This window comes from Fopius arisanus, unplaced genomic scaffold (genome assembly GCF_000806365.1).
Source record: "Fopius arisanus strain USDA-PBARC FA_bdor unplaced genomic scaffold, ASM80636v1 scaffold00059, whole genome shotgun sequence".
Lineage (NCBI taxonomy): Eukaryota > Metazoa > Arthropoda > Insecta > Hymenoptera > Braconidae > Fopius > Fopius arisanus.
Window position 1 is genome coordinate 778445 of NW_011887798.1, and position 25366 is coordinate 803810.

Consider the following 25366-nt stretch of genomic DNA (forward strand, 5'->3'; position numbering starts at 1 on the left):
AATGAATTTACAATCAGAAAATTGACAAATAGAAAGATTTATGTGGATTTTCTGGATAAAATCCTCTCAAATTTTGTCATCAACAAATGAGCTTGCCCTAGACGAATTCAATTAGCAAAGATAGAATTTTTTTTCCTGAGTCTGTTGTCATTCCCCAGTAGTGACAGTCCTCGAAAGGTGATGGGCCCCTATGTAACCCAACGTTTTCAGCCGAGAGGATACAGAATAAATGGCGCGGTGTGGTACGATATCCCTCCACAACCCACCCCACGTCCTCGAGGAAGGGATGAACACCTCGGTAGGGGGATGGACTTTCATTGATCCATTCTCGTGGACATACACTCATGGGGCTGACGTATTTACGAATCCTGGGGTAACGTCACTATTACGAATGAATTCCCAACGTTTCCAGGAAATGTCAGATCCTCCCAGGAATTCCAAAAACTACCCTAATATCCCAGGTAACTAATTATCAATTCCTAAATTCTCCAGAATTCTCCAGAATTCTCTCCAAAATCCTTCTCCATTTTTTTATTTCATCCTCAATTTTTATTTTCATTTCAACGAGAAACAATTATTTAAATTTGAAAATTAAAAGAATTTTGGGGATGGGAAATTATCGTGGAAAGGGTGGAAAGGGTGGAAAGGGTGGAGGGGATGGAAGAGGTGGAGAGGGTTGATGGAATGAAAAAATAGAAAAGAAATGATTTTTGTGTCGGTGGAGGAAAAAAATTCCGAGAAATCAATGGTTTGAATGGACTGAGGGGCTTGGGGGTGAGTTTGCACCGAATCCTTTCCCCCCAGAGGGTGAGAGGTATGCAGGGGTGTTTTGCACCGAGTGTCACCCCTACTGCGCCAACTCACCACCCCTCCATCAGCGTAAAAAGCCACGACGGGGGCGGCCTATTCAGCCCCTTCATCTAGTTCCATCAACCCCCGCAAGGCGCAATGTTGGCGCAGGGACGATGCAGTAACATCCGTGTTCGGGTTTCGGTTTGTCACCCCCGTCGACTTGGACACCAACCCTCAAGACTGCCTCCGTATTAAAAATAAAATCACCAAAAAAAGAAAGCCCAGGAACAGAACAAACTAAAACGATAAATTTAAAATCAAGAAATTAAAGAAATAATTCAAAATTAAATGAAAATAAAATAGATAAATCACAAAACGGAAGTGCAGGTGTCGTGGTACGATTGAAGAATAAAGATATCACTGATGAGTGATAGTTGATGATAATGGGATTAACGGGGGGCCAATTAAATCGGCGATAATAAAATATCGAGTGAAATTTGAAATTATCCCCTCCAGGAGGATCAACTCCCCTTCCACCTTTGGAGCAAGTGTCTGGGCATCGACGATTCAGTGAATTTAAAGAATCCAGTGACAAATGGAGACTATCATAACCAATGATCAAGTAAAATGATAACCCAGAGTAAATTCTATGCTCTATTTATCCACTACACATTCGTGTAGTATGATTGGGGGCGGGTCCTTGTGGCTGCGGTGAAGGTGCTTTATACTGGATTTCTAAATGGATTTAGGGGTGACAAGGGGTGATAGGGGGTGGAGTACAGAATAAGTTGAGTGTTGAGTTGCTCAGTGAGGATCAACTGTGTTTTTTTTTTTTTCAGATTAAAAAATGCATTAGGGGATGACAAAAGTGTTTGAATCGTGTGAATAATGAATAGTTCGTTAAAGGCCACGGGATTATGACTTCACCCGCCCCATCAGTGCCTATTCCTGTGTTATTACCATTTTTCTAATTTTATTTTACTGGTGTTACCTCGGGATTATGGGACTTGTGATTATCTGAGGATTGACGGATCGTATTGACGTAAGTAGAACAATCGATTTGTCGTGATTCGAGGGGAACCCCTTGTTTGAATTGTTGACTTATTTGGGGGAGAAGGATTTTTCCACAGGATTTGTGACGCAACCTTTTGACCTTTTCATTTGGTCAATGGTTTTTTCATTTTTTATTTTCCCTTTTTTTTATCTTAGGTGGAATAGGGTTTAGTTGGGGATATTGATTCAGATGGGATGGGTTTAAATGCGAATTCTATTGTTGTCGGGGGGTGGAAAGGGGGTGGGGGGGGCAACGTATGGTGGAACGTCGGGTTATAACTGTTATCGATGGACTAGGGTTTTTATTACTTTTTTTTTATTAGGAAAATTCCTCAGAAAACCGATTGATCCCTCCGGTTCGGGGGTCAATCGATGAGGGACAACCAATCAGCTGTTCAATTCCCCCCGCAATTTCCAATATTTCAGTCTGAGAGATATTAATTCTCATTTATCATTGAAGATACGGGGGTTTGAATTTTATTCATGAAAAAAATATGAAATTTGAGGGGATAATGAAATTTTTGTTGAAGAATTTGTTCACTTGATTAACAATTCGTCGATAAATAAAAAGCGTGTGAAGAGCTCGGGTAAAATGTAATTTGGTCAAGGTACGAATGAATCGTTATATCGAGCCTCACGCCTCCACCCCTCGCTTCCCCCCCCTTTTTTTTTCTTTCTTCACACGAAGTAGTGCAGGTCGAGTTCCAGGAAGACCTGCGGTGCCTGGTCATTGAACGACATGAACCACTGCGCCAGCATTTCCCACCCCAAACGAATTATCATCAAGCCCCCTCTCGAAATATATTGAATTAACTCATTCACTTTATGCCCCACCTCCCATCTTTCGCAGTTCCACCCCCATCCACCCCTTTCTTTTTCTTCTCCATCAAATAATCAAAATATCAAAGAGTCTATTAGAACGTAACGTATCCCTCCCTCCCCCTCTTTTTTCCCACCACCCACTTCATCCTCCCGCGAAGAGAGTGACGCGGTGAGAGGCCAAGGCTGCGCGCGGCTTTGTGTCAAGTATGCTATGACATTATGTGTTTCACGAAAGATACAGGAAACCCGAGAAGGGCCCAGGGGTTGCTGTCAGGGGGGTTGAAAAAATGCTTGAAAATTGCCAAGTCTCTCCCACAAAAGAAAAAAAAACAAAAAGACGTGTAATTTTTCTCGGTTGGTAACGGCACTACATTTCCATGCTATCGGGTTTATTGATTTCACCCCCTCCCACCCTCCGATGGGAAAGACAATTTTATTGAATTAATTATTAATTCATTCCCACCAGTATCACCCGGACCCCTGTCTCATCCTCAATTATTATATTTTCCCTCTCCTCAATTTCGCTGACTCGCCATTTTGTTGTTTTCAATTGAATTTTATCATTCACTCCTTCAATTCTTTTTGTTTCTGGTGTCGGGGGATTTTGTCGGTTTAAATTATGCTGTTTTGATTGTACTCGGTGGCAACAAGAGTAACGAAGCAATAGCGGGTCAGTAGGACGTTGGTTGGCCCTTAGTCGTTTGCCTCGAGTGGGGAGAGGTGGTCGGTGGTGGGGATAAGTAAAACCGTGTAGTTAGGGATGCGCAAGCGTCTAGTATGACCCCGCAGAGTCAGCGTGCCTCTATCCAACTCCTCTCTCACCCTTTCTCTCTCTTTCGCAAAGCCCTCTCTCCTCTTTCGCCCCTCAACCACCCTTTGACCACCCCCTGCCACCCCGCCACTCCCTTTCCACCCCCTGGCCAACGTCACGCCACACCATGCCGCAGCGTTTCCTTCTTCTTTCACCCGCCGCCGCTGGTTTTTCCCTCGACTATTTTTCTCCCTCTTATTTTCACCCCTCGGTGAAATTTTTACCCTCATCAGAGGCCTAATCAGCTGGATGATTGAGACTCATCGATACCAGCTATTGTCATTCGATTGACCTTGTACTTGAGGCTTTTTCTTTTTTCATCCCTCCCCCTCCGCCCCTCTGTCGATTCTTGATTGGGGAGATGCGACGAGGGTGAAAATTGATATTCACCCCACTGGAGGGTGGACAAGGGGGTGAATAATTTTGGCGTTATTTTTACGCGTTGAAATTTCTCGAGATTCCTTTCGTTTTGATTCAATGAAGAAAAGTGTGGGGGGGAGGGGGTGGAATGGCCATGCGGATACATGAAACTAGGTCAAACTGATATTTATATTTTTGCTGGTACTCGGGACCAGAATATAATACATCGAATGGATGACACGATGACCAACAATTTGTCCACGCGATGGGGGTTGTACGGAGAATTTTGTGGAGTTAACATTTTTTTTTTTAATACCGGGAAATTATTTATTTGTATTATTCATGCGGAAGGTCAGGGATTATCGAGCCGATGGCTTTCCGAGGGGTGGAAAGGAAAAATAAGAAATTGGCTCGCACAAATAGTTACGGAATTTATAGTTCCGGGAGGGGTGAGGGAGGAGAGGGAGGGGAGGGGATTATGGCATCGGGTATACGTGGGCTCTGGCTAAATATGGAAGGATATGTTGGTTGTTGGGGTGAAGCCAGAGGTTAGGAAGCGGCAAGTTGTCGGAGGTGAAGAGAATTCTCGTCCGCAGGGTTCCGCAGCCCCTGGGCGCCGGCGCCATTTCAAAATTCTCCACCAGTTCTCACATTTCTCATCTCGTCACTGGGGCCTATCCAATTTCCTCCCTTTTACGAGTTAGGGCGAGTAGATGATTCCTTTCTCTCCACTCCTCATCAAATCCCCTTATATCACCTCATGATTCCATAAATCCCGCAGTCCTGATAGAATCCAGATACGGCCACTCCTAAAATTCTCCAAATCATCAATCAACTGATTGATTTTTCACTGTCCACTCGCTGTTGATATCACAAATCCTGAGATCTAATGTGTTCATTAATTTTTTTTCCCCATCAATCATTCCCTCTACTTTCAGGACGCCTCCACCGGTGGCGTCACCCGAACAAAATGGCGAGTATCTAACCTCATTGTTCCCTTTCACAGAAACTTGTAAATCATTTCATCCACGAAACAAATCCTAGGTATCCATTCATTCTCTCAGCCGTAATCCTCACCCCTCGACCATTAACCGGATCGTCCTCCCAACCCCAGTAAATCTTCCTACCAAGAAAACAAAGCCTCATCTCCAGTTATCGATCGGTTCCCGAATGATTATCGAAATTTTATGGACCCTCCAGCGACTCTTCCACCAATTCACCACCAATTCACCAACAGTGTCGCCCTATTCCCGTCTCATTAGCTCCTCATATTGAATCAGATGACTAAATCTAGAACAACTAAACAAATAAAATAAATAGAAATTAGTGGAGCATGTATGACATGGTTGAAGGGAGGCCAGTTAAAAATCGGCTGGCACGTTTCCTCAGCGATCGATATTGTTGCAAAACGGTTAAAGGCAACGGCAAGGGAGTGAGTGGGGAGGGGAGAAGAGGTAGTGGGTTGGTGGGTTGGTGGGGTGGTGGGGTGGTGGGGTGGTGGGGTTGTTGGGTGGTGGGGTGGTTAGAGGGTTGGGTGGTTATGTGGAATTGCAGTCGGAGTCTCTTGCCGCCGGGCAGTCTGACTGACAAGGGACTTTAACCGACTTTAGTCTGAGGGTTAGACCTTACGACAAATGTATGAGTAATTTCCGTGTATGTGTATTCACCTACTTTAGCCATTGACACGCGATAGACCAATCGCGGCTAGTTGGCGGGTAAAACGCGACGTCAACTTTGGAATCCATTACGAAAAAAAAAAGAGAGAGAAAAAAAAATCGAATAACAATGCTTCGAGCAAATGATACATTCGCTTTAATGCTCATGCATTATGCTCTGCTCATTTTTTACTTTTCTCTCTAAATAATTTACCGGGTCATTAGATTGTGGCATTTTGTTTAATGTTTTTTAATGGTCTTTTTTGTAACCGTTGAATTGTTTTTTTTCAGAGAGGTGTAGCTTCGAGGAAAACGGCTATGATAATCAAGATAGAGGATTGAGAATACTCATCGCTTCATGTATACGTATGTATGTCAGTGGAGTTTATGGTTGTTATGGAGGGGTAGTTTGTACAGTATAGAATGATGATTGGCTTGGGTTTATTATTTTTAACGGTGAAATTTTGAAAAGATAAAACAAATTTTACTGGAGTCTGTGGTGGTTGACTTGAGTCAAGTTTATTTTTATTTTATTCAAGTTGAGTTTCACTTGATCCAAATCAAGTTCGATTAAATAATAAATTGATTTAAATAATGTTCGACTTGATTCAAGTCGAATTCAACTTGATTAAAATAAAAGTTCAACTTTATTTGAATCAATTCAATAAAACTTGATCCAAGTCAAGTTCTACTCAATATTGAATGCAACTTGACTTGAGTCAAGTTGCATTCAATAAAAATAAATTGAAGCAGAGGACCGATAAAAAAAAATAATACATAAATTTTATTTTGACAGATGAAATTGGAATTAACGAGAAAATGTTCACCGGGGGGACAAGAATGTCCCCCGGGGTATTACATGCAAATGCCCTTTCTTAATAATTCGTGTCCCAGGCCGGACATGAAAAATCTTGGTACACGTTGGACTGGTACCAACATACCACGCACTGCCGCAGCGCGTACATTACTGATCGTCGCTATTTCACCAACCAAGAATTACGGGTGTTACAAATATAATCTTAAATCAACAATTATAAATGATAAAAGAACAGAGGTGAAAAGACGGTGTGGTACGAGCGGCAAACACACACGTGACAAAGTAACGTGGACAAAATTGGTGATAAAGCCGCACTTATCCGTCCGATCCTACAGCAATTATTTGTACACACAGGCCCATTCAAAATTCAAGTATCACATTGACAGTGATATACGGTTATATCGATTGATATCTACCAGCAATCATCAGCTATTTTATTGTAAATCATCTGGAAAACACAGACGTCATTTCAGGAAGTGTTAGCACCTACCGCAAGGTAATGACTAGTTTCAATTTTTAATCAGCCACTCGTTTCATTATTTCTTTATTTCGGCAACAGTTTAATGGCAGAATTGCGTGCTCGATACAATTATATGGGATTTTTATGGCCAATGGCCCGAGTAAAAATCGCCGATAGACTGCAGTCACTCGAAATCCGATACTTTGTCTTAAAAAATTACTGGGATCGGGTTTCCAGGGGATTCTATAGTCTGAGATTATTCTCCACTCTACCCTAATTTTTCTCTCGCAATCTGCTGTTAAATTAAATTGCCAGTATTTAATTTATCGAATTAATCAATTAATTGTATTATTTTTTACTCTCGTGGGGATAAATCCCGTTAATTAAGGGCTGTTGATGATAATTGAAGTTGGAATTATTTATTAATTTCAGGAAGGTGTGTTGATTGCGCGCAGCGTAGACAATGTCCGACGATTATTCCTCCTTATCAGAAGAACGAAGTTTGTTCCGTCCGTTCACGCGGGAATCCCTGGCTGCTATCGAGACTCGCATTGCTGAAGAACTTGCCAAGCAGAAGGAACTCGAAGCTAAAAGAGCACAAGGCGAGGTACGTTAATCCCTCAAATTTTTCTCACACCCTGTCACAAATTTATTTCTATTATTTGTGTTGTAATATCGTTGTTAATTGGCCTCATCTTGGAGACAAATCCGATTAAATAAGGCACGTCGATATCGGATTTTATTTTCTCAGCTTAAATGGGTTCGAAGGGTGTTAACAGTTTGTGTCAAACGATAAAGTTGAACTTGCGGTGTTTCACAGCTCAGAATTATTAACAAATCGATAAAAAAACCTTCGGTAAACTATACCTGTGTACAAAGAAACTATTTTCAGATGGAGAATTATTTTTTTTTCTCCATTGTGCACACCAACTGCTGGTAGAAATTTTTTTTTATGAAATTATTCACGTGCAATTGAGTTTCTACTCAATCTAGAACTCAAATCGTTTTTTCGCAACTGAAAATATCAAAGTTTTTATAATTGCTGTCGAGTGGACGTTTTGCTATCGTTACAGTTTATTTTATTCTCGTGTTTGAAAAGAAAAAATCGAACTAAAACGAGTACTAAAATAATGACGGGGGATTCCCCGCGGTTATTCATCAGGGTAACCATCGATTTCAATAATTTCGTCATAAATAAATATAAAATATCCCTTGAATACGACTCTGGGCACATCTGGTGTAACGGATTTTCCAGGGAATTCGTTGTGCCCTATAAAAATATCTCATATCCGGTACTGAAGGGATTGCAATATAAATAAACAACACGTGTTCGTAAGATTGAGATTTTGACAAACGCGTTTCCATTACATGTATCTCATCTGCTGTAACAATGTTGAGTGTCTGCTTGAACGTATTTACTAAAAAATATCATTAGCTGTAGCTTCAATGACAGAGTGACAATGCAACAAACTTGTACCATAAACATTTATAAACATTTATAAACATTAATATATATTGAGTCGCGTGAGTCAGCTGGATGTATGCAGTGTCATTAATGTTGTGCCTGTCTTCTCTCATATCTTCTTCAATTTTCAACCTATCGCAGTACTAACCCCATAAATAATTCAATCCAACAAATAACTCTCGTTAACAATAACCAAAATGCCAATTGTCCATCACAATTAATGATTAAAAAATAATAATCCCGTAGCTAGAGCACTAGTTCTAGAGATGATGGTACCTGAACTAGCCTCTCAACTTGACTTAAATTTCAGTTTAATTTAATGATTAAATAACAATTTTCAATGTCTCTTCTCTCTATGTATGTTCTGTATGTGTGTAACTCTTTTTCCCCATTGTGCAATTACAGGGTGGTTATGGACGGAAGAAAAAGAAAAAAGAAGTAAGATGTTGCATCATGACAAGTAATATCAGTTAATAACACGATTATTATTTACTCTACATCAATTGAATTATCCTCACACGGCATTTACATTAAATTTATTTAGTTTATTTATCTAGACATGACAAATGAAGTGATAGAGAGCTCGTTTAACCTTTAGCCATTAGTACATAACACTATTTTAATCAAATGATATGACACTTTCGCATTTGTGATTAAGACATTTGGCTTTTTATCGCATCACTCACACCTTTCGCCCAGCACTTCCCAGTCTCTGATTGATGCTGTTATTATTATTTATTATTATTGTTAATTAATAATTGGGAATTGTTGATGAAGGGATTGCCCACTGACAATATACTACCAGTGCAATATAATGGCAGCTTTACAAATGAATGTTAATACAAATTGCGCTTGATTAGATTTAGTCAGCCAAAATGAAAGAACACACGCTATCAATGGCTATCGATGGCTATTGACATAACGTGATCACATGTTGTATTATATATTAGATTATTAATCTAGTGATGCACGCGCAATAAGTCTCCACGATGATAATCACAAACACTAATTACCAAATTATTATTACTCGTGACGTAGTCTGGATTGATCCACGTGGCGAAAATCTATTGATTTGGATTGTTCTGTTAAGGATTTATTTACAGAATAATAACAATTGGGATTTATCACTCGTTACACACACCTATTGACAGCTTTGAAGGACACAATTACGATAAGGAAATTTACACTGATCAATTGATAAATGATTATGAAATTCATGTGAATATGATTTTCAGGGTTTGAGAGAAGTCCAAGTGTGCAAATGTGAAGTCTTAAGATTGAGAAATGTTTGGCATGTCAAGTGATTTCACAATTGCAACAACTCCACCCTGAGATAAATCAGCGTCAGTAAATTTGTCTCAGGGACAGCATTTTTATTTACAAAATTTAATTAGGAAAACAGTTGATAATGTGTATACAAATAGACTAGCGGATATTTGACTGTTTGATATTTGCTGTTGAGATATTGATAAATAGATGTTTCACAGACCCGTTACGACGACGAAGATGAGGATGAGGGTCCACAGCCAGATCCGATGTTTGAACAAGGGGCGCCAATTCCAGTCCGACTGCACAACGAATTTCCCCCTGAGCTGGCCTCCACGCCCCTTGAAGACATCGATACATTTTACCACAATCAAAGGGTAAATTCGATGATCAACTCAACTGAAGTGATTAATTAATTAATCAATTGACTGAAGGATTAATATTTTTTTATTTGTCCAGACGTTCGTGGTCATCAGCAAAGGGAAGGACATATTCAGATTCTCGGCGACGGATGCGTTATGGTTCCTCGATCCATTCAATCCAATACGACGGGTGGCCATTTATATTCTGGTTCACCCGCTCTTTTCCCTATTCATCATCACCACTATTTTGGTTAACTGCATACTCATGATTATGCCCACAACGCCCACCATCGAGTCAACTGAGTACGTAATCTTTCAATTCGTCAATCATAAAACGTGAATAACTTTAATCCACTAATTGACAAAATGCCTGACGACCAGATGATCTCCATCAGTCTTCAGACAATATTTTATCAATAGATCGTACTCACTGTTATTATTTCATTAGACACTGCATTTTATAGAAGATTATTATCGATTAATCAATTAAATCACTCAAGTACAATAGGTAATTCGTGAGATAGTTAATGATTTTGGTAAGTTTTGGACAGATAATTATCTAGAAACGATAGATTAGACGATTTCTGAAATCGGATGATTATTATTGTGTAGACGTGTTGAAGTTCAATCGTCAAATAGGATCTGGTATTTTTTGGGTTGATGTGATATTGGATTATTGCATCTCGCCCATTCAATACTCGAGCGATAAAAATGACTGTCAATGGTTTTTTCTTTTTTTTTTCATTATTATTGTAACCATTAGTGAAGTGGCATAAAAGTTGACGGATATATATTTGACTGTCGAGCTGTTAATGTTGATTTATGTGTTTTCAGAGTGTTATTTACGGGCATCTACACATTTGAGTCCGCCGTTAAGGTGATGGCGAGGGGTTTCATTCTGCAGCCTTTTACCTATCTTAGAGATGCATGGAATTGGCTCGACTTCGTAGTTATAGCTTTAGCGTGAGTAGTTAAAACAATCATTGAATATTTATTATAAAAATATCAACGAGAGTCATAACGATAAAATCGTCATTGGTGAATGAAATAGACGTTGTATCACCAAAACGGTCTGAGTGATAGCTCTTCATATCTCTTTTATATTGTAATTACATTGTAATGATTATCTGTGATAGTCCATTTGGTGGTAATCGTGGGAGACCATTTACAATTGTATAATGCACTCAGCCAGAGTCATAGGTCATCAATTAGGTCAAACGTTCAATCGAAATTTTAGAATCGAGTTCTAGAGTTTAACTGCTAATTACATGAGTTTATAGTCCAGATAGATACGAGTCCTGTCATTCGATGATGATTATTTAATTCGAGGGAAGATTCAACCGATCCACCACTCACATCCGATTAGGCTAACATTATAGTGTAGTCAATGAATATTTCATATAATATCAGTCATTAATAATAGATGAATTTTAGTTAGTCAATTCTCGTCGTTCAGATAAAGATTAGAATAGACAGGACAAGTTTAAATCGTTCATTGTTTATTGATCGTAGAACTAGTTTAATCATTGAGTTATTTAATGTTGATAGATATAATTATCATGAATCATTAAGTCAAAATTAATTAGAGGGTAATTCAGTTGGGAGTGGTGAGTGGTTCATTACATCTGAACGAATTGATCTGCCTTTTGATCCAAATGTTTGCCACTTATTTCACCACTTCACCGCTGAATTATATCTATATCTATTAAACATTGTGCATGAGAACTTGGGATTTATGAGAATTCAGTAAAGAGTTATCATGACGCGGTAGATAGTTGATAGATGTAATTTAATAATTAATGAATATCTTGTTTCAGTTTATTGGAATTTTTTAATTGATGTTTTCTCTTTTTTTTTTATTTCTTTTCATATGATTTTGTATAACTGTAATGTGTGTGACGTTCGGGTGTATTGCAGTTATGTGACGATGGGCATAGATCTAGGCAACCTTGCCGCTCTCAGGACATTTCGAGTCCTCCGAGCCTTGAAGACTGTCGCTATTGTACCAGGTATGCTTAGAGTATTGATTCAGCGTAGTACACTGACGATACAATCCTAGATTTGATATTTAGCGCAATTATTACATGCCTGTTAACAATGTGGAGATTATACAATTTGTTAAAATGAAAAATACTGATCTCTTGAAATTAATGCATTGTGATGGGTTTTTTTTTGTTGTTAACTATTGAATTTATTGATGACACGTTGATAATTGTTTAGGTCTGAAAACCATTGTCGGCGCTGTGATAGAGTCTGTTAAAAATCTGCGCGATGTGATAATCCTTACAATGTTCTCCCTGTCCGTCTTTGCGTTGATGGGCCTTCAGATTTACATGGGGGTATTGACGCAAAAGTGTATAAAGAATTTTCCGGAGGACGGATCGTGGGGCAATCTTACTGGTGAGAATTGGGAGAGATTCAACAAGAATTCGAGTAAGTCACACTAGTTCATTTAACAAGTATTCATTGTCATTCTAACTTCTGAATTATTTGAAATCTTCAGCAAATTGGTACGTCGATGACAACGGAAATATGCCATTATGTGGGAATTCATCTGGTGCTGGGTAATATATTATTCACTGTTTGTCTAACTCTTGGAGTATAACGATATTTTGAATGTTTTGAATTTGGAAGTCTTTTTATGGATTTTTTTTCAAGAGTTATTCAATTGTACTGTTTTGAATGGGATATTCTGGTAAATATTGAGAAATATTTTCAGAATGTGTGCGCCCGGTTACGTGTGTCTGCAAGGCTACGGTGGCAATCCAAACTACGGCTACACGAGCTTCGACACATTCGGCTGGGCCCTGCTGTCCGCCTTTCGTCTGATGACACAAGATTACTGGGAGAATCTCTACCAACTCGTATTAAGATCAGCTGGACCATGGCACATGCTGTTCTTCATTGTTATAATTTTCCTCGGTTCATTCTACCTCGTCAACTTAATTCTCGCTATTGTCGCCATGTCGTACGACGAGTTGCAGAAGAAGGCAGAAGAGGAGGAAGCAGCTGAGGAGGAAGCCATAAGAGTACGTCCCCAAATTAAAGAATAAAAGCCCTATCAAGAAAATCATTAAGCAAACATATAGCCACGTCAGAAAATCACCAGCGACCTGACGAGAAATTAGCGAATGCTGTTGAACAGTGTATTCACCCTTTGGTAATTGGATTTTTTTGGTGATTAGGAAGCCGAGGAGGCAGCACTTGCTCGAGAGAATAAAATCGCGGCGCAGGCTGCCGCAAGGGAAGCTGCTGCTGCACAAGCAGCTGCTGATGCCATTGTCAAGTCACCGTCTGACTTCTCGTGTCACAGTTATGAGCTGTTTGTTGGCCAGGAGAAAGGCAACGACGACAACAACAAGGAGAGAATGAGCATTCGATCTGTTGAATCCATCAGCGAGTATCGTGTTAGGCCCATCAACAACAACCACAGCGCCGCAGCCAAAGTTCGTAAAGTCAGCGCTGTGAGTATTTTTAATTAGCCACTATTAATTGTATTGTGTTCATTACGAACGCGCAGTGCAAATTACTCAATTCGATTCACGTCAGTATCGATCAGTATCGATGAGTATCGATCAGTATCGAACGTTATTTTATGAATCGATTCGGTATTCCAGTTGGAATTAATTGTATTAATTACCGCGATTAATCAACAATTTAACAGTAAATTTGTAATCACTTATCTCTACTCTCTACTAATGTATTCCAAAGGACATTTTTATGGCATGATTATGATTTCAGTGGTAAATGCGGCATGCGTTGAGACATGAATGTTGCATGCACCACATTAGACCCACCACTTTAACTGATTAAATGACGATAATTAAATAACTAATTACCATGGTTGATGGTTGACACCCATGCGGTGAAGATCATTACTCACAGAAAATATATATTCTCCAATCAATCCATTAAGTCTCAACAACTCCTATCGAATAATTATGAAATGAACATCTACTCGTACAATGTAATCAGAACAGACAACAGTCACTTGAATAATTAAGAAAAAACCTACATGTGCTTCTGCAAGTGGTGCCTTCTTTCGATGTAAAGCTAGTTGACACACCAATGGTACGGTAGTCGATACCATTTCTTGTATTTTTTTTTTCTCAAGGTCTCTCGCGCCCCTAACGGCCAGTTAACTTGTGCCTACCGGGAAAATCTGAGGAAGGTACGTGATGGGCTGTCAGCTCCAACCGTACGTACTCTAACAACAGGTCAAAAACCAAGAGATTCGATCAATGCGAAATATGAATTAATTGAATCAATTGATTGAGTACCAAATGCCTCATCCAAAATACACTGTTCCTCAAACGTATCAATTGTCCACAAGAAATAATGGATCAATTGTCCATCGAAAGCCTGTCCCGACCAATGGTCCAATGACCGAGGCAATGAAGCCATCAATATATCTCTAAAAAATTGATCAATTATTTAATTACAGGCAAGCCTTAGCCTGCCAGGCTCACCATTCAATCCACGAAGGGGCAGTCGTGGTAGTCATCAATTCACACTTCGCAATGGACGGGGTAGATTCGTTGGTTCGTCCGGTGGTGATAGAAGACCACTAGTACTATCTACTTATCTTGATGCCCAGGAGCACTTGCCTTATGCTGACGATTCAAATGCTGTTACACCAATGTCAGAGGAGAATGGAACGATTGTTATACCCGTTCATTATCCAAGTCTTGGTTCCCGTCATTCGTCCTACACGTCGCATGCCTCAAGATTATCATATACGTCCCATGGCGATCTGTTGAGCGGTATCGCCAATGCTGGTAAACAAATGACCAAGGAGAGCAGACTACGAAGTAGATCTAGACAGGCCAATGGTCAAACACCTGAGCCCATGCAGAATCAGAAATTGCAGCATCATCACGTAAGAGTATTTCAAAAATAACACAATCACTTGGTCGCTTGGTTTTGAATGCGATCCATTCAAAAATCGAATTAATCAATGGTTCAAATTCCATTTGAATTTTTATTTACAAATAACTCATGACGTCATTTGTGCGAACAGGATATCGATATGGAAGATCCATTGGGTAAGAACAAACAGCAAGACAACCCATTTATCGAGTCTTCACAGCCACACGCCGTTGTCGACATGAAAGGTCAGACGTTAACTCTATATTTAACCGCATTGTCTTCAATTGAAACTTTTTTTTTATTCAACAATGCTTTTTAATTTAACAGATGTTATGGTCTTGAATGATATTATTGAACAAGCCGCTGGGCGGCAGAGCAGAGCATCTGATCAAGGAGGTGATTATCCCCTACTCATTCACTCTAGATATCCCATTATTTTAATATTATTGAATTTATTAATTTTCTTACGTGTGTGTGTGTGGCTCAACACCGTTTGTCTTCGTGTTTGTGCGAGGCACACTAGTACTATTTTATGACGACTGAAATTGAGTTATTCACCAGTGAAGTACAGCAAAGGGATGATGCAATTTTAATGAATAACATTTTCTGATGTTCAATTGAATCACTCTAGTCTGTTATTTTACTGGGTAATTGTGATTATAAATTTTTCATTGATCTTGATATTATTCAGTGAATTGGTTTGCTCGATCATTACTGTTTGGTATTTTCTATATGGAGGAGTGAGTAAGATAGGGGAATTGTTTTATCTATTTGTTTATTTATTTTTTTTTTCATTTGGATGAAGGCGTAAGTGAATGAAATTGAGAACACCCTTTGGGGTGTTGTAGATAGGTTGAATGAATTTTTGGGGAAAAAGAGTTTTCGAGCATTCTCTTTATTTTGTACATAGCATGCTGCATTGCACTTGTGTACAGTTTTAATGCACTCAATTAATTCGTTACATTCGTTACAATCTTTTAAAATTATATAATTTTGCACTGTTGTGTTATGCTTTGGGTGAGCACTTGTGCTTTAAATTTATTTTATTAAGTTTCATTATGCAGTTACTATGAATAAGACACCCTGAAGTTGATAAATTTTATAGATTAATATAAATAAAATAGCTGCACTCAATATTGTTAATTGAAAATAATTTAGATAATTGAAATGATAAATCAGCACCGCTATTTATCGCAAATCGTGCACAAACATTCATTAACGATTAGAATCAATGAAAAAAAAAAAACTCTTTCCCCAAAAAGAGTGGTGACAATAACAAGCATTACTAACATGAAATACAGTTTCAACTTATTACTTTCCGACAGACGACGACGAAGAAGGTCCAACAATGAAGGAGAAATTGATATCAGGATTTTTACAAGGGATCGATATGTTTTGTGACTGGAAATGCTGTGGTCCGTGGATAAAATTTCAGGATTTCGTCGCTATGATAGTCTTCGATCCATTCGTAGAATTATTTATAACACTCTGCATCGTAGTTAATACACTGTTCATGGCACTCGATCATCACAACATGGATCCGGAGATGGACAGAATTCTAAAATCGGGAAATTACGTGAGTAACGTTTGAAAAATAAATGACTAAATGCAAAACTAAAAATAAACCATTGAATTGCAGTTTTTTACTGCAACATTTGGAATCGAGGCAGCCATGAAACTGATAGCCATGAGTCCAAAATTTTATTTCCAAGAGGGATGGAACATCTTCGATTTTATCATCGTTGCCCTCTCCCTCCTGGAGTTGGGCCTCGAGGGAGTTCAAGGACTATCCGTGCTGCGTTCATTCAGATTGGTAATGCGGAAGAACTATTAAATTTTATTGTGAACACCAATGAGTTATTTATAATTCAATCTGTTGCAGTTGCGAGTGTTCAAATTAGCTAAATCATGGCCAACGCTTAATCTGCTGATATCAATAATGGGAAGAACAGTTGGTGCATTGGGAAATCTAACATTCGTACTGTGCATCATTATATTCATATTCGCTGTCATGGGTATGCAGCTGTTCGGTAAAAATTACACGGACAATGTACATCTGTTTCCGGATGGTGATCTGCCTAGATGGAATTTCACCGATTTTATGCACTCGTTTATGATCGTATTCCGTGTGCTGTGCGGTGAGTGGATCGAGTCAATGTGGGATTGTATGCTGGTTGGTGATGTCTCCTGTATTCCATTCTTTCTGGCAACAGTTGTCATCGGAAATTTGGTCGTATGTACTATTTAAAAATGCCATTACTTATCCTTCAATTTATCATTTAACTTCCACGCGAGCTGTGCCCCAGGAATTTATTGACACATGTTGCATTTATTTTTCTCTGATACTATGAAAAAAAGGTCCTCAATCTCTTCTTGGCGTTGCTCTTGAGCAACTTCGGTTCATCGAATCTGTCAGCACCAACGGCTGACAATGACACGAATAAAATAACCGAGGCAATTGACAGGATAGCACGTTTTATAGCATGGGTCAAACGTAACGTACGGAATGTCTTGAAAATGATGCGAGCCAAACTCACCAATCAGATATCAGATCAGGCGCCAGGTGAGGGACCGTCCAACAGTTGGAAAGAAGGTTTATATCCAATCAGATCGCTTGCTGTGTGCGCTGTTGTAGTTTCGTCTTTATTTAAAAAAAAGTTCATTTTATCATTTGAATTGATTGAACCAGTTTGGTCTCTGATGTTTTATCATCATCAGAATTGATTTCCCTCATTCGTTTGAGTAATCACGTTACTCTGATGCATTATTTACATCATTATCTATTGTTTATCTATTTTATTCAGTTAATCTGGGATAACGAGAATCTAAAATTCAAATAGTCGCTAGTCGCTTTTGTAAGTTGGATTTGAAGTGGATATGACCGATGTAATAGAATTATACATCATCCTATCATTGATCCTCCCACATGTACATTTAATTCCTCTGTTTAATTATTTATATTAAACATTATTTCATTTAGTGATTCAATATGCGATCACGAGAGCCGTATTTATCTGAATTTATTCTAAATTATGATCACCATTTAATTATTGTGACGTCGAATCACGTGTATTTTCACTTGATATCACGCACGCTATTTTGCACGATTTACTCAAAGTACATTTGGCACATTATTTTTTTGTTAATTACGAGATAATTCATTATTTGGAATAATCGATATCAATCCACTCCATCGGCATTGCATGCATCTTTCGTTTGCCCAGTGAAAAGGCTATACAAGTCCTTAAACTCGATCCCCAAATCTTCAATTTCATTGTGTCAATATATTAAATAACAATGATTATTGAATTATTGGGTTATCATTGAGTGTCACAGGGTGGCTTTTTTGTTTTAAAAAAAAAAAACAAGTACAGAGACTTATTATTTGAACAGTTGTCCTATATTATTTTTCTACCATGAAATATGGTGACCCGGATGGGTTAGAGATCATGTGTAAATGCGCAGATGGAATTGATCGGGACGGCAGTCGAGATCTGGCTGACGGCGAGCTCGATGGATACAGAGATAAGAAAAGTGCTAAAGAGTTTAATAATCAGTTGGAAGTTGCCATTGGAGATGGAATGGAGTTTACAATCCACGGTAATTAGCTAATAATTAATATTCATTACTTGTGATTTCATTCCAGGTAGAAAAATATTGATGCTACAAAGTTATAATGCACTTAAGGATTGTTTACACTTCCAGGAGATCTGAGAAATAAATTGAAGAGGGACAGATTGAGCATTAATAACACGAAAGCCATCGTTAACTCGATTAATCATCGGGATTATCGACTCGATCATGACTACATCACTCATCACGATGAGGATACAATCAGGTAATTACTGTGTCATCATGTTTTGGCTCTTGTCCTTGAGCAAATGGAATGATTTGTTTTTTTTTCACAGCAATAAATCGTACGGCAGCCACGAGAATCGGTTCAACAGTGAGAGAAGTCACAAGGGGAGTATCGATTCTCTCGATGGAGAGGAGAAAAAAGACGCCAGCAAGGAAGACCTCGAAGGAGATGGTTTGTAATAATTAATCATTATCAGATGTCTTTGAGGAAGAAATTAATTTGATTTAACGAAACAGATCTGGAAGATGATGGAGAAAATGGCGAGGACGAGGAACTGGAGGAAGAGGGGGACATTGTCATTCAAGCTGACGAGGATATTATCGAGGGCGATGGAGATTATCCCCACGACTGCTGTCCTGACCACTGCTACAAGAGATTTCCGTTTCTCGCTGGTGACGACGATGCACCCTTCTGGCAGGGCTGGGCTAATCTTCGTCTCAAGACATTTCAGCTCATTGAGAACAAGTACTTCGAGACTGCTGTTATCACCATGATTTTACTGAGCAGTATGGCGCTGGTAAGTCCCATTGCACTGATTATTTAAAAAATCAGATAATCCACGGGTGATTGACCCATTTTATGCAATAAACATTTTCAGGCACTCGAGGATGTTCACCTCCAGCAGAGACCAATTCTCCAAGACATTCTGTACTACATGGACCGTATATTCACTGTCATATTCTTCCTGGAGATGTTGATAAAGTGGCTGGCACTCGGTTTCGCCAAGTACTTCACCAACGCCTGGTGCTGGCTCGATTTTATCATCGTAATGGTGAGTTATCCACGAGAATATCATAATCACTAGTGAATTAATTAATGATAATTGAGAATTATCAAATACCTGAACAATGTTTCGACTGAGAAAAGCCTCCACGAAGCTGTTCCAAATGGATACCAATCAGCCAAATAATCCATAACGTAATAACTTCAACGATTATTTAATTTAGCATTGATTATACTTTAACGTGAGTTGATGAATAATAGCTATCGCTGATCAACTTGGGGGCGATCTGGGCAGGTGCTGCTGACATCCCGGCGTTCCGTTCAATGCGAACATTGAGGGCATTGAGGCCCTTGCGAGCTGTCTCCCGATGGGAGGGCATGAGAGTAAGTGAGGGCTCGTACTTCAGCAAATTGAGAGAACAATTTGATCTTTATTTTGATGAGACAAGTCAACATATCTCTGTCGTTTTTTACGTGACATTAAAATATCCCTCCGTTAGTGTTTAAAACACCGATTGACCATGATAATCTGTGAATAATCTATTGTTGAGTCAATCGGTGGAGCTTGAGGCTTGTGACGCTAACGTCTGAGTGAATTCAATGAATGAGTGATGGAGAAGTACATTTTTTTTCATGTGGTGTGCTTTAACGTGTCAGGGGTAATTGTTGATTAAATTGTGTGAGAAGTTGCAGTACCGGTGCTCTCGATTGATGTGTATCATCGCAATTTCTTTTGACACAGAGATGTTACACATCAGTGAATTTCCCATTTACATTTGACGACACAATGAGTCTCTTTCGTTAGAATATTTTCGACAGAATATTTGTCGTACTAGCTATTGCCATGTACGCCTCCTTCCTCATGACAGTTTTTTTTTTTGTGAAATTAATTGTTGTGCAGAGTATGCTTTATATGTAATGTACAGAATCTTTTGGTATTCTTGTGTGTCTTTTCATGAATTATCGAGAGAACAATATTTGAGCTGAGGTTTTCTGGCCGTTTGACATCCCCGCGAGTTATAATCTGATTTCCACCACTAGACAATACCATAAACTAATCATTAATGAATATCAATTGAATATTCATGAATTTTGACTCGCGGTGGAATCAGTATGTGAGATTTTTAATCTGTTTCAGGATGGAGCTGATGTATATTTTTTGTTCTCCTTATTTTCAACTGAAGTTCTGTCTTCTGCGTCTTGTAATTCTATATCGTCTATTGATTGTCACTGCTGTATTGTTGTACTCTACTCTTATCTTTACCTGTACTAATGTCTCTCGATCCTTGATCAAGCAACAGTGGGAATCCCATAATGTAGAAAGACTAGCTGTCAATCCGCGAAGAGCAGACGATCATTTTAATTTTAGACAATTGACAGATTAATATGGATTTTATTTTTATTTTTATTTAAATGAAGACAAAATGCCACATAGCTCTTCAACATTTGCTGTTACATTCGATCTCGTTTGTCGGTCGCAGGTGTCACTCATTAACTTCGTAGCGTCGCTATGTGGCGCGGGTGGAATTCAAGCCTTCAAAACAATGAGGACCCTAAGGGCCCTAAGGCCACTCAGGGCGATGTCTAGAATGCAGGGGATGCGGGTATGTAGCCCAACTAGTCTCAGATGACCTTATCACCTCACCAACACATATTCCTCAATTATCATTCACAACTTATCTCTGAATAACGATAGACTAGTTGGTGTTTAGTATAAACGGGATTTATTATCAACATCAGTAGATTAATTTCAACTTATTAACACAATGCTTATTGGTGAGGTCACTGAGACATTGGGTACTAGAGTATAATGGTCATGCCCATACCCCAGACACTTGAATCCACATAGTCAACATCTAGTTTCAATCTGATGATAATAGATTGCATGCTTGTTAAGAATCAATCATAGATTATTAATTGGCATTCGTGCACGTTAAACTTTATGTTTAAGAGGGATTATCATTTGCTTAACAATACGGTTAAATTATTGAGAACAGACAACACTCGCAAGCTTATGACAGTTTCATCATCAATTTTTTCGTTCCTCTAGTCTGGGATTTATTTTTTATTTTGATTTTCTTTCAATCCTATTTGGCTGAACGCTTTTGGGCAACAGTTGCATGCAATCTCGAGCTTTGTACAATAAACAATTGATACCCAACACTATATATTTTAAAAAAACTATTAAACATGCCTCATTGTCATGATTTGCGCTTGCGTTTTGACACATCCTGTGATAGATTGCTTGAAATCGTGATCATCATTGGATCTAGATCAGTTTGTTGGTTGCACATTAGTCATTCGTGTAGCCAACAATTAATAATATTGATGGAGAGAAACCGAGGCTAATGTAATCATTGATTTAGGTGGTGGTGAATGCTCTGGTCCAGGCAATCCCGTCCATCTTCAATGTACTACTGGTATGCCTGATTTTCTGGCTGATCTTCGCGATCATGGGAGTCCAGCTGTTCGCTGGAAAGTACTACAAGGTAATGAATAGCCCCCCACAAACCCTTCCATCCAATCCCCTCGATCTAATCTCATTCTATAATTTTTTAGTGCGTCGATATGAACAAGACAACTCTCAGTCATGAAATCATTCCTGACCGGAATGCATGCATCGCTGAGAACTACACGTGGGAAAATTCACCGATGAATTTCGATCATGTTGGAAAGGCTTACCTGTGTCTCTTTCAAGTCGCCACCTTCAAGGGATGGATCCAGATAATGAACGATGCAATTGACTCCAGAGACGTAAGTACCTCTCATCAATCAATTAATCATCATCACATGACATTAAATCCTGAATATTTACCGACAGCTTGGAAAACAACCGATTCGCGAGACAAACATTTACATGTACCTCTACTTTGTATTCTTCATTATATTCGGATCATTTTTCACTCTCAATCTGTTTATCGGAGTTATCATCGACAATTTCAATGAGCAAAAGAAGAAAGCCGGTGGCTCACTCGAGATGTTCATGACTGAGGATCAGAAGAAATACTACAATGCTATGAAAAAAATGGGGAGTAAGAAGCCTCTGAAGGCCATCCCACGTCCAAGGGTAAAATATTAATCTCTTAATAAAAAATAAAACTGATAATTATGATGTGTTTTAATTATTATTTCATTGCAGTGGAGGCCCCAAGCAATCGTCTTTGAAATAGTGACGGACAAAAAGTTCGATATGATAATCATGTTGTTCATCGGTCTCAACATGCTGACAATGACACTAGATCATTACCAACAGACAGACACATTCAGCAATGTTCTGGATTACTTGAACATGATATTCATTGTGATATTCACCAGCGAGTGCTTGATGAAGATATTTGCCCTGCGCTACCACTACTTCAAGGAGCCCTGGAATCTCTTTGATTTTGTTGTTGTTATATTGTCAATATTAGGTAATGTATCGTAATGACTGTATCAGTCGTATGACCCCACTGAAACGAACCACTCGATACGTCAATATAAACGAGAAACCTGTTTGCTCGATACTAATTTAACATAATACCATAGAATAGATACTTTATCAAAGCTAGATTCAATATTGATTAGTCACTAATCATCGAGACACGTAGTGCACAACAAAAATACTGATTAACACATACAATTAAGGAAGCGAACAGGTGGTAACTGACGTTTCAATTGAGTCGCAACGACTGGTCAAAATCATTACGCTATGTAGCCTCACATTGATGTTTACTTTGCCTTGAAAAAAAATTGTCTCAATGTGACCAAAACCCCCCTCCCACCCCCTCTTCTTACTGTCCCCCATAATGTTCTTGTAAGTATGGAGAAAAGAATTCCCAAAAAAATCTGATACAGGAATATTACCCACTGATGTTGGGTAAGAGATTCATTTCTATATCTAAAACATTCGATTTGTTCAAGAAAACAATCCATTGAGATTTAGTGACAATAGAACACACACACACAAATATCAACAGTAGAATAGATTATTTTAGATTAATAGATGAAAAAAAAACAGATAGAGACAAATAGAAAGTGATTAAACAAAAATTCCCAGTAGAGTGAACCCTGCAAGATTAGTATCCCATGCATCGTGACTCGTAGATCTGTTATTGAAGGAATAACTGGGGATAAATATTAATGATTAATGTACGTTATTGCAGGATTGGTGCTGAGTGACATTATTGAAAAGTACTTTGTATCACCGACACTGCTGCGAGTGGTGAGAGTGGCCAAAGTGGGTCGTGTGTTGCGTCTTGTTAAGGGTGCAAAGGGCATAAGAACACTTCTATTTGCCCTCGCCATGTCTCTGCCAGCTCTATTCAACATTTGCCTCCTGCTTTTCCTCGTTATGTTTATATTCGCCATATTTGGCATGTCATTCTTCATGCACGTTAAAGATAAAAGTGGTCTCGATGACGTTTACAATTTTAAAACTTTTGGACAGTCGATGATACTCCTGTTCCAAGTGAGTACACACTTGATAAATAATGAGATAATGATAATAATAATAATAATAAATATTTGCAGATGTCAACATCAGCCGGTTGGGACGGCGTGCTCGATGGTATAATAAACGAAGAGGACTGCCTCCAGCCGAACAATGAAATCGGCTATCCCGGCAATTGTGGCTCCTCAACTATTGGAATTGCATACCTGCTATCGTATCTCGTCATCAGCTTCCTAATCGTCATCAACATGTATATCGCAGTGATATTAGAGAATTATTCACAAGCGACCGAAGATGTGCAGGAGGGATTGACCGATGATGACTACGATATGTACTATGAAATATGGCAGCAATTCGATCCAGATGGTACACAATACATTAGATACGACCAGCTCTCCGATTTCTTGGATGTACTTGAGCCACCCTTGCAAATACACAAGCCGAACAAGTACAAGATCGTGTCGATGGATATCCCCATATGTAAGGGTGATCTTATGTTTTGCGTGGATATCCTCGATGCCCTCACTAAAGACTTTTTCGCAAGAAAGGGTAATCCAATTGAGGAAACTGGAGAGTTGGCCGAGGTACAGACGAGACCTGGTGAAGTTGGTTATGAGCCAGTATCATCGACACTTTGGCGTCAGCGCGAGGAGTACTGTGCGCGTCTCATTCAAAATGCCTGGCGTAAGCACAAGCAGAATCGTCTTGGTGGTCCTAGCGAGGAGAGCGATGATCCTGACACCGATCCAAGGGTCAGGCAAACAGCTGTACTCGTCGAGAGTGACGGTTTTATAACTAAAAATGGACACCGAGTTGTCATACACAGCCGTTCACCAAGTGTTACATCGCGCACCGCGGACGTCTGATCTCAGCTCGAAACTCCAACGACGAATCATTTTAAAAGGTAAACTTCATTAAACTATGGAGTTATCGATAATTCATCACTTGGAACTGCAGCCGTTTATTAAAGAGAATAATAATTAATTATAATGAATTACAAAATGAGATAATACCAGATGCCACCCAGTCCTCTTTAACCACCCACCCCCAACGGATTTATCACCGCGCTCTTCTCTCATTCGCCACCATGACTTTGCTAAAAAAATCCTTCAAGACAAATGAATATATCGTGTGCTATTTAACTAATCAACAGCCTTATAGTTTTGTAAAACGATATTTGAGAATGATACAGACGAGAATGAAGAATAACATCGTTAATCATAAATTCCTCCAACGAGTTGCCTTTTTCAAATCGGACTGCACCATTTTAATATTAATGAACTAACTAAACAACATTTAATGATAATGATGAAACGTCGTTGGGATAGTTTCGATCGAAATTATGATGATTAAATAACCAAAGACTCTATTGAGATTCGTCCATTTAATTATTTCATTGATAAATCAATAAAATTAATGAGAATAAATCGAGCACGCCTCGACGCCGGCCCGCGGTTTGTCCACTGATATTAATAATTTAATGACTCTCAATGATTATCCCACCCCCTTCCCATCCTCGCTTGCTTAAAACGCTCTTAACACCCTTACGATTCCCAATCCCATTTTTATCTAAGTCAAAAAAAAATGGAAAACATTCGATAATTAATTATCTCGGTGATAAAA

At 38.9% G+C, this 25366-nt stretch overlaps 1 protein-coding gene across 13 annotated transcripts; it reads left to right on the forward strand.

Moving 5' to 3' along the window:
- Positions 1–1007: 1007 nt before the first annotated feature.
- para (paralytic) lies at positions 1008–25366 on the forward strand. Of its 13 annotated transcripts, none has more exons than XM_011308400.1 (33): positions 1008–1834; positions 5785–5859; positions 6290–6806; positions 7203–7377; positions 8641–8673; positions 9723–9878; positions 9961–10166; positions 10698–10826; positions 11781–11872; positions 12084–12296; positions 12367–12427; positions 12583–12892; positions 13049–13327; positions 13978–14034; positions 14308–14742; positions 14884–14977; positions 15060–15128; positions 16034–16308; positions 16372–16545; positions 16615–16965; positions 17091–17295; positions 18126–18332; positions 18438–18570; positions 18641–18762; positions 18828–19108; positions 19190–19363; positions 19576–19698; positions 21681–21803; positions 21874–22068; positions 22136–22381; positions 22454–22724; positions 23457–23761; positions 23824–25366. In XM_011308400.1, exons 4-33 carry the CDS (start codon positions 7234–7236, stop codon positions 24607–24609), a joined length of 6249 nt encoding a protein of 2082 aa, XP_011306702.1. In that variant the 5' UTR covers positions 1008–1834; positions 5785–5859; positions 6290–6806; positions 7203–7233; the 3' UTR covers positions 24610–25366. The 13 variants fall into 13 exon arrangements, with proteins under 13 accessions (XP_011306702.1, XP_011306701.1, XP_011306704.1 ...); XM_011308399.1 differs by lacking the exon at positions 19576–19698 and adding an exon at positions 20796–20918; XM_011308402.1 differs by lacking the exon at positions 19576–19698 and adding an exon at positions 20796–20918 and having other exon boundaries at positions 18198–18332.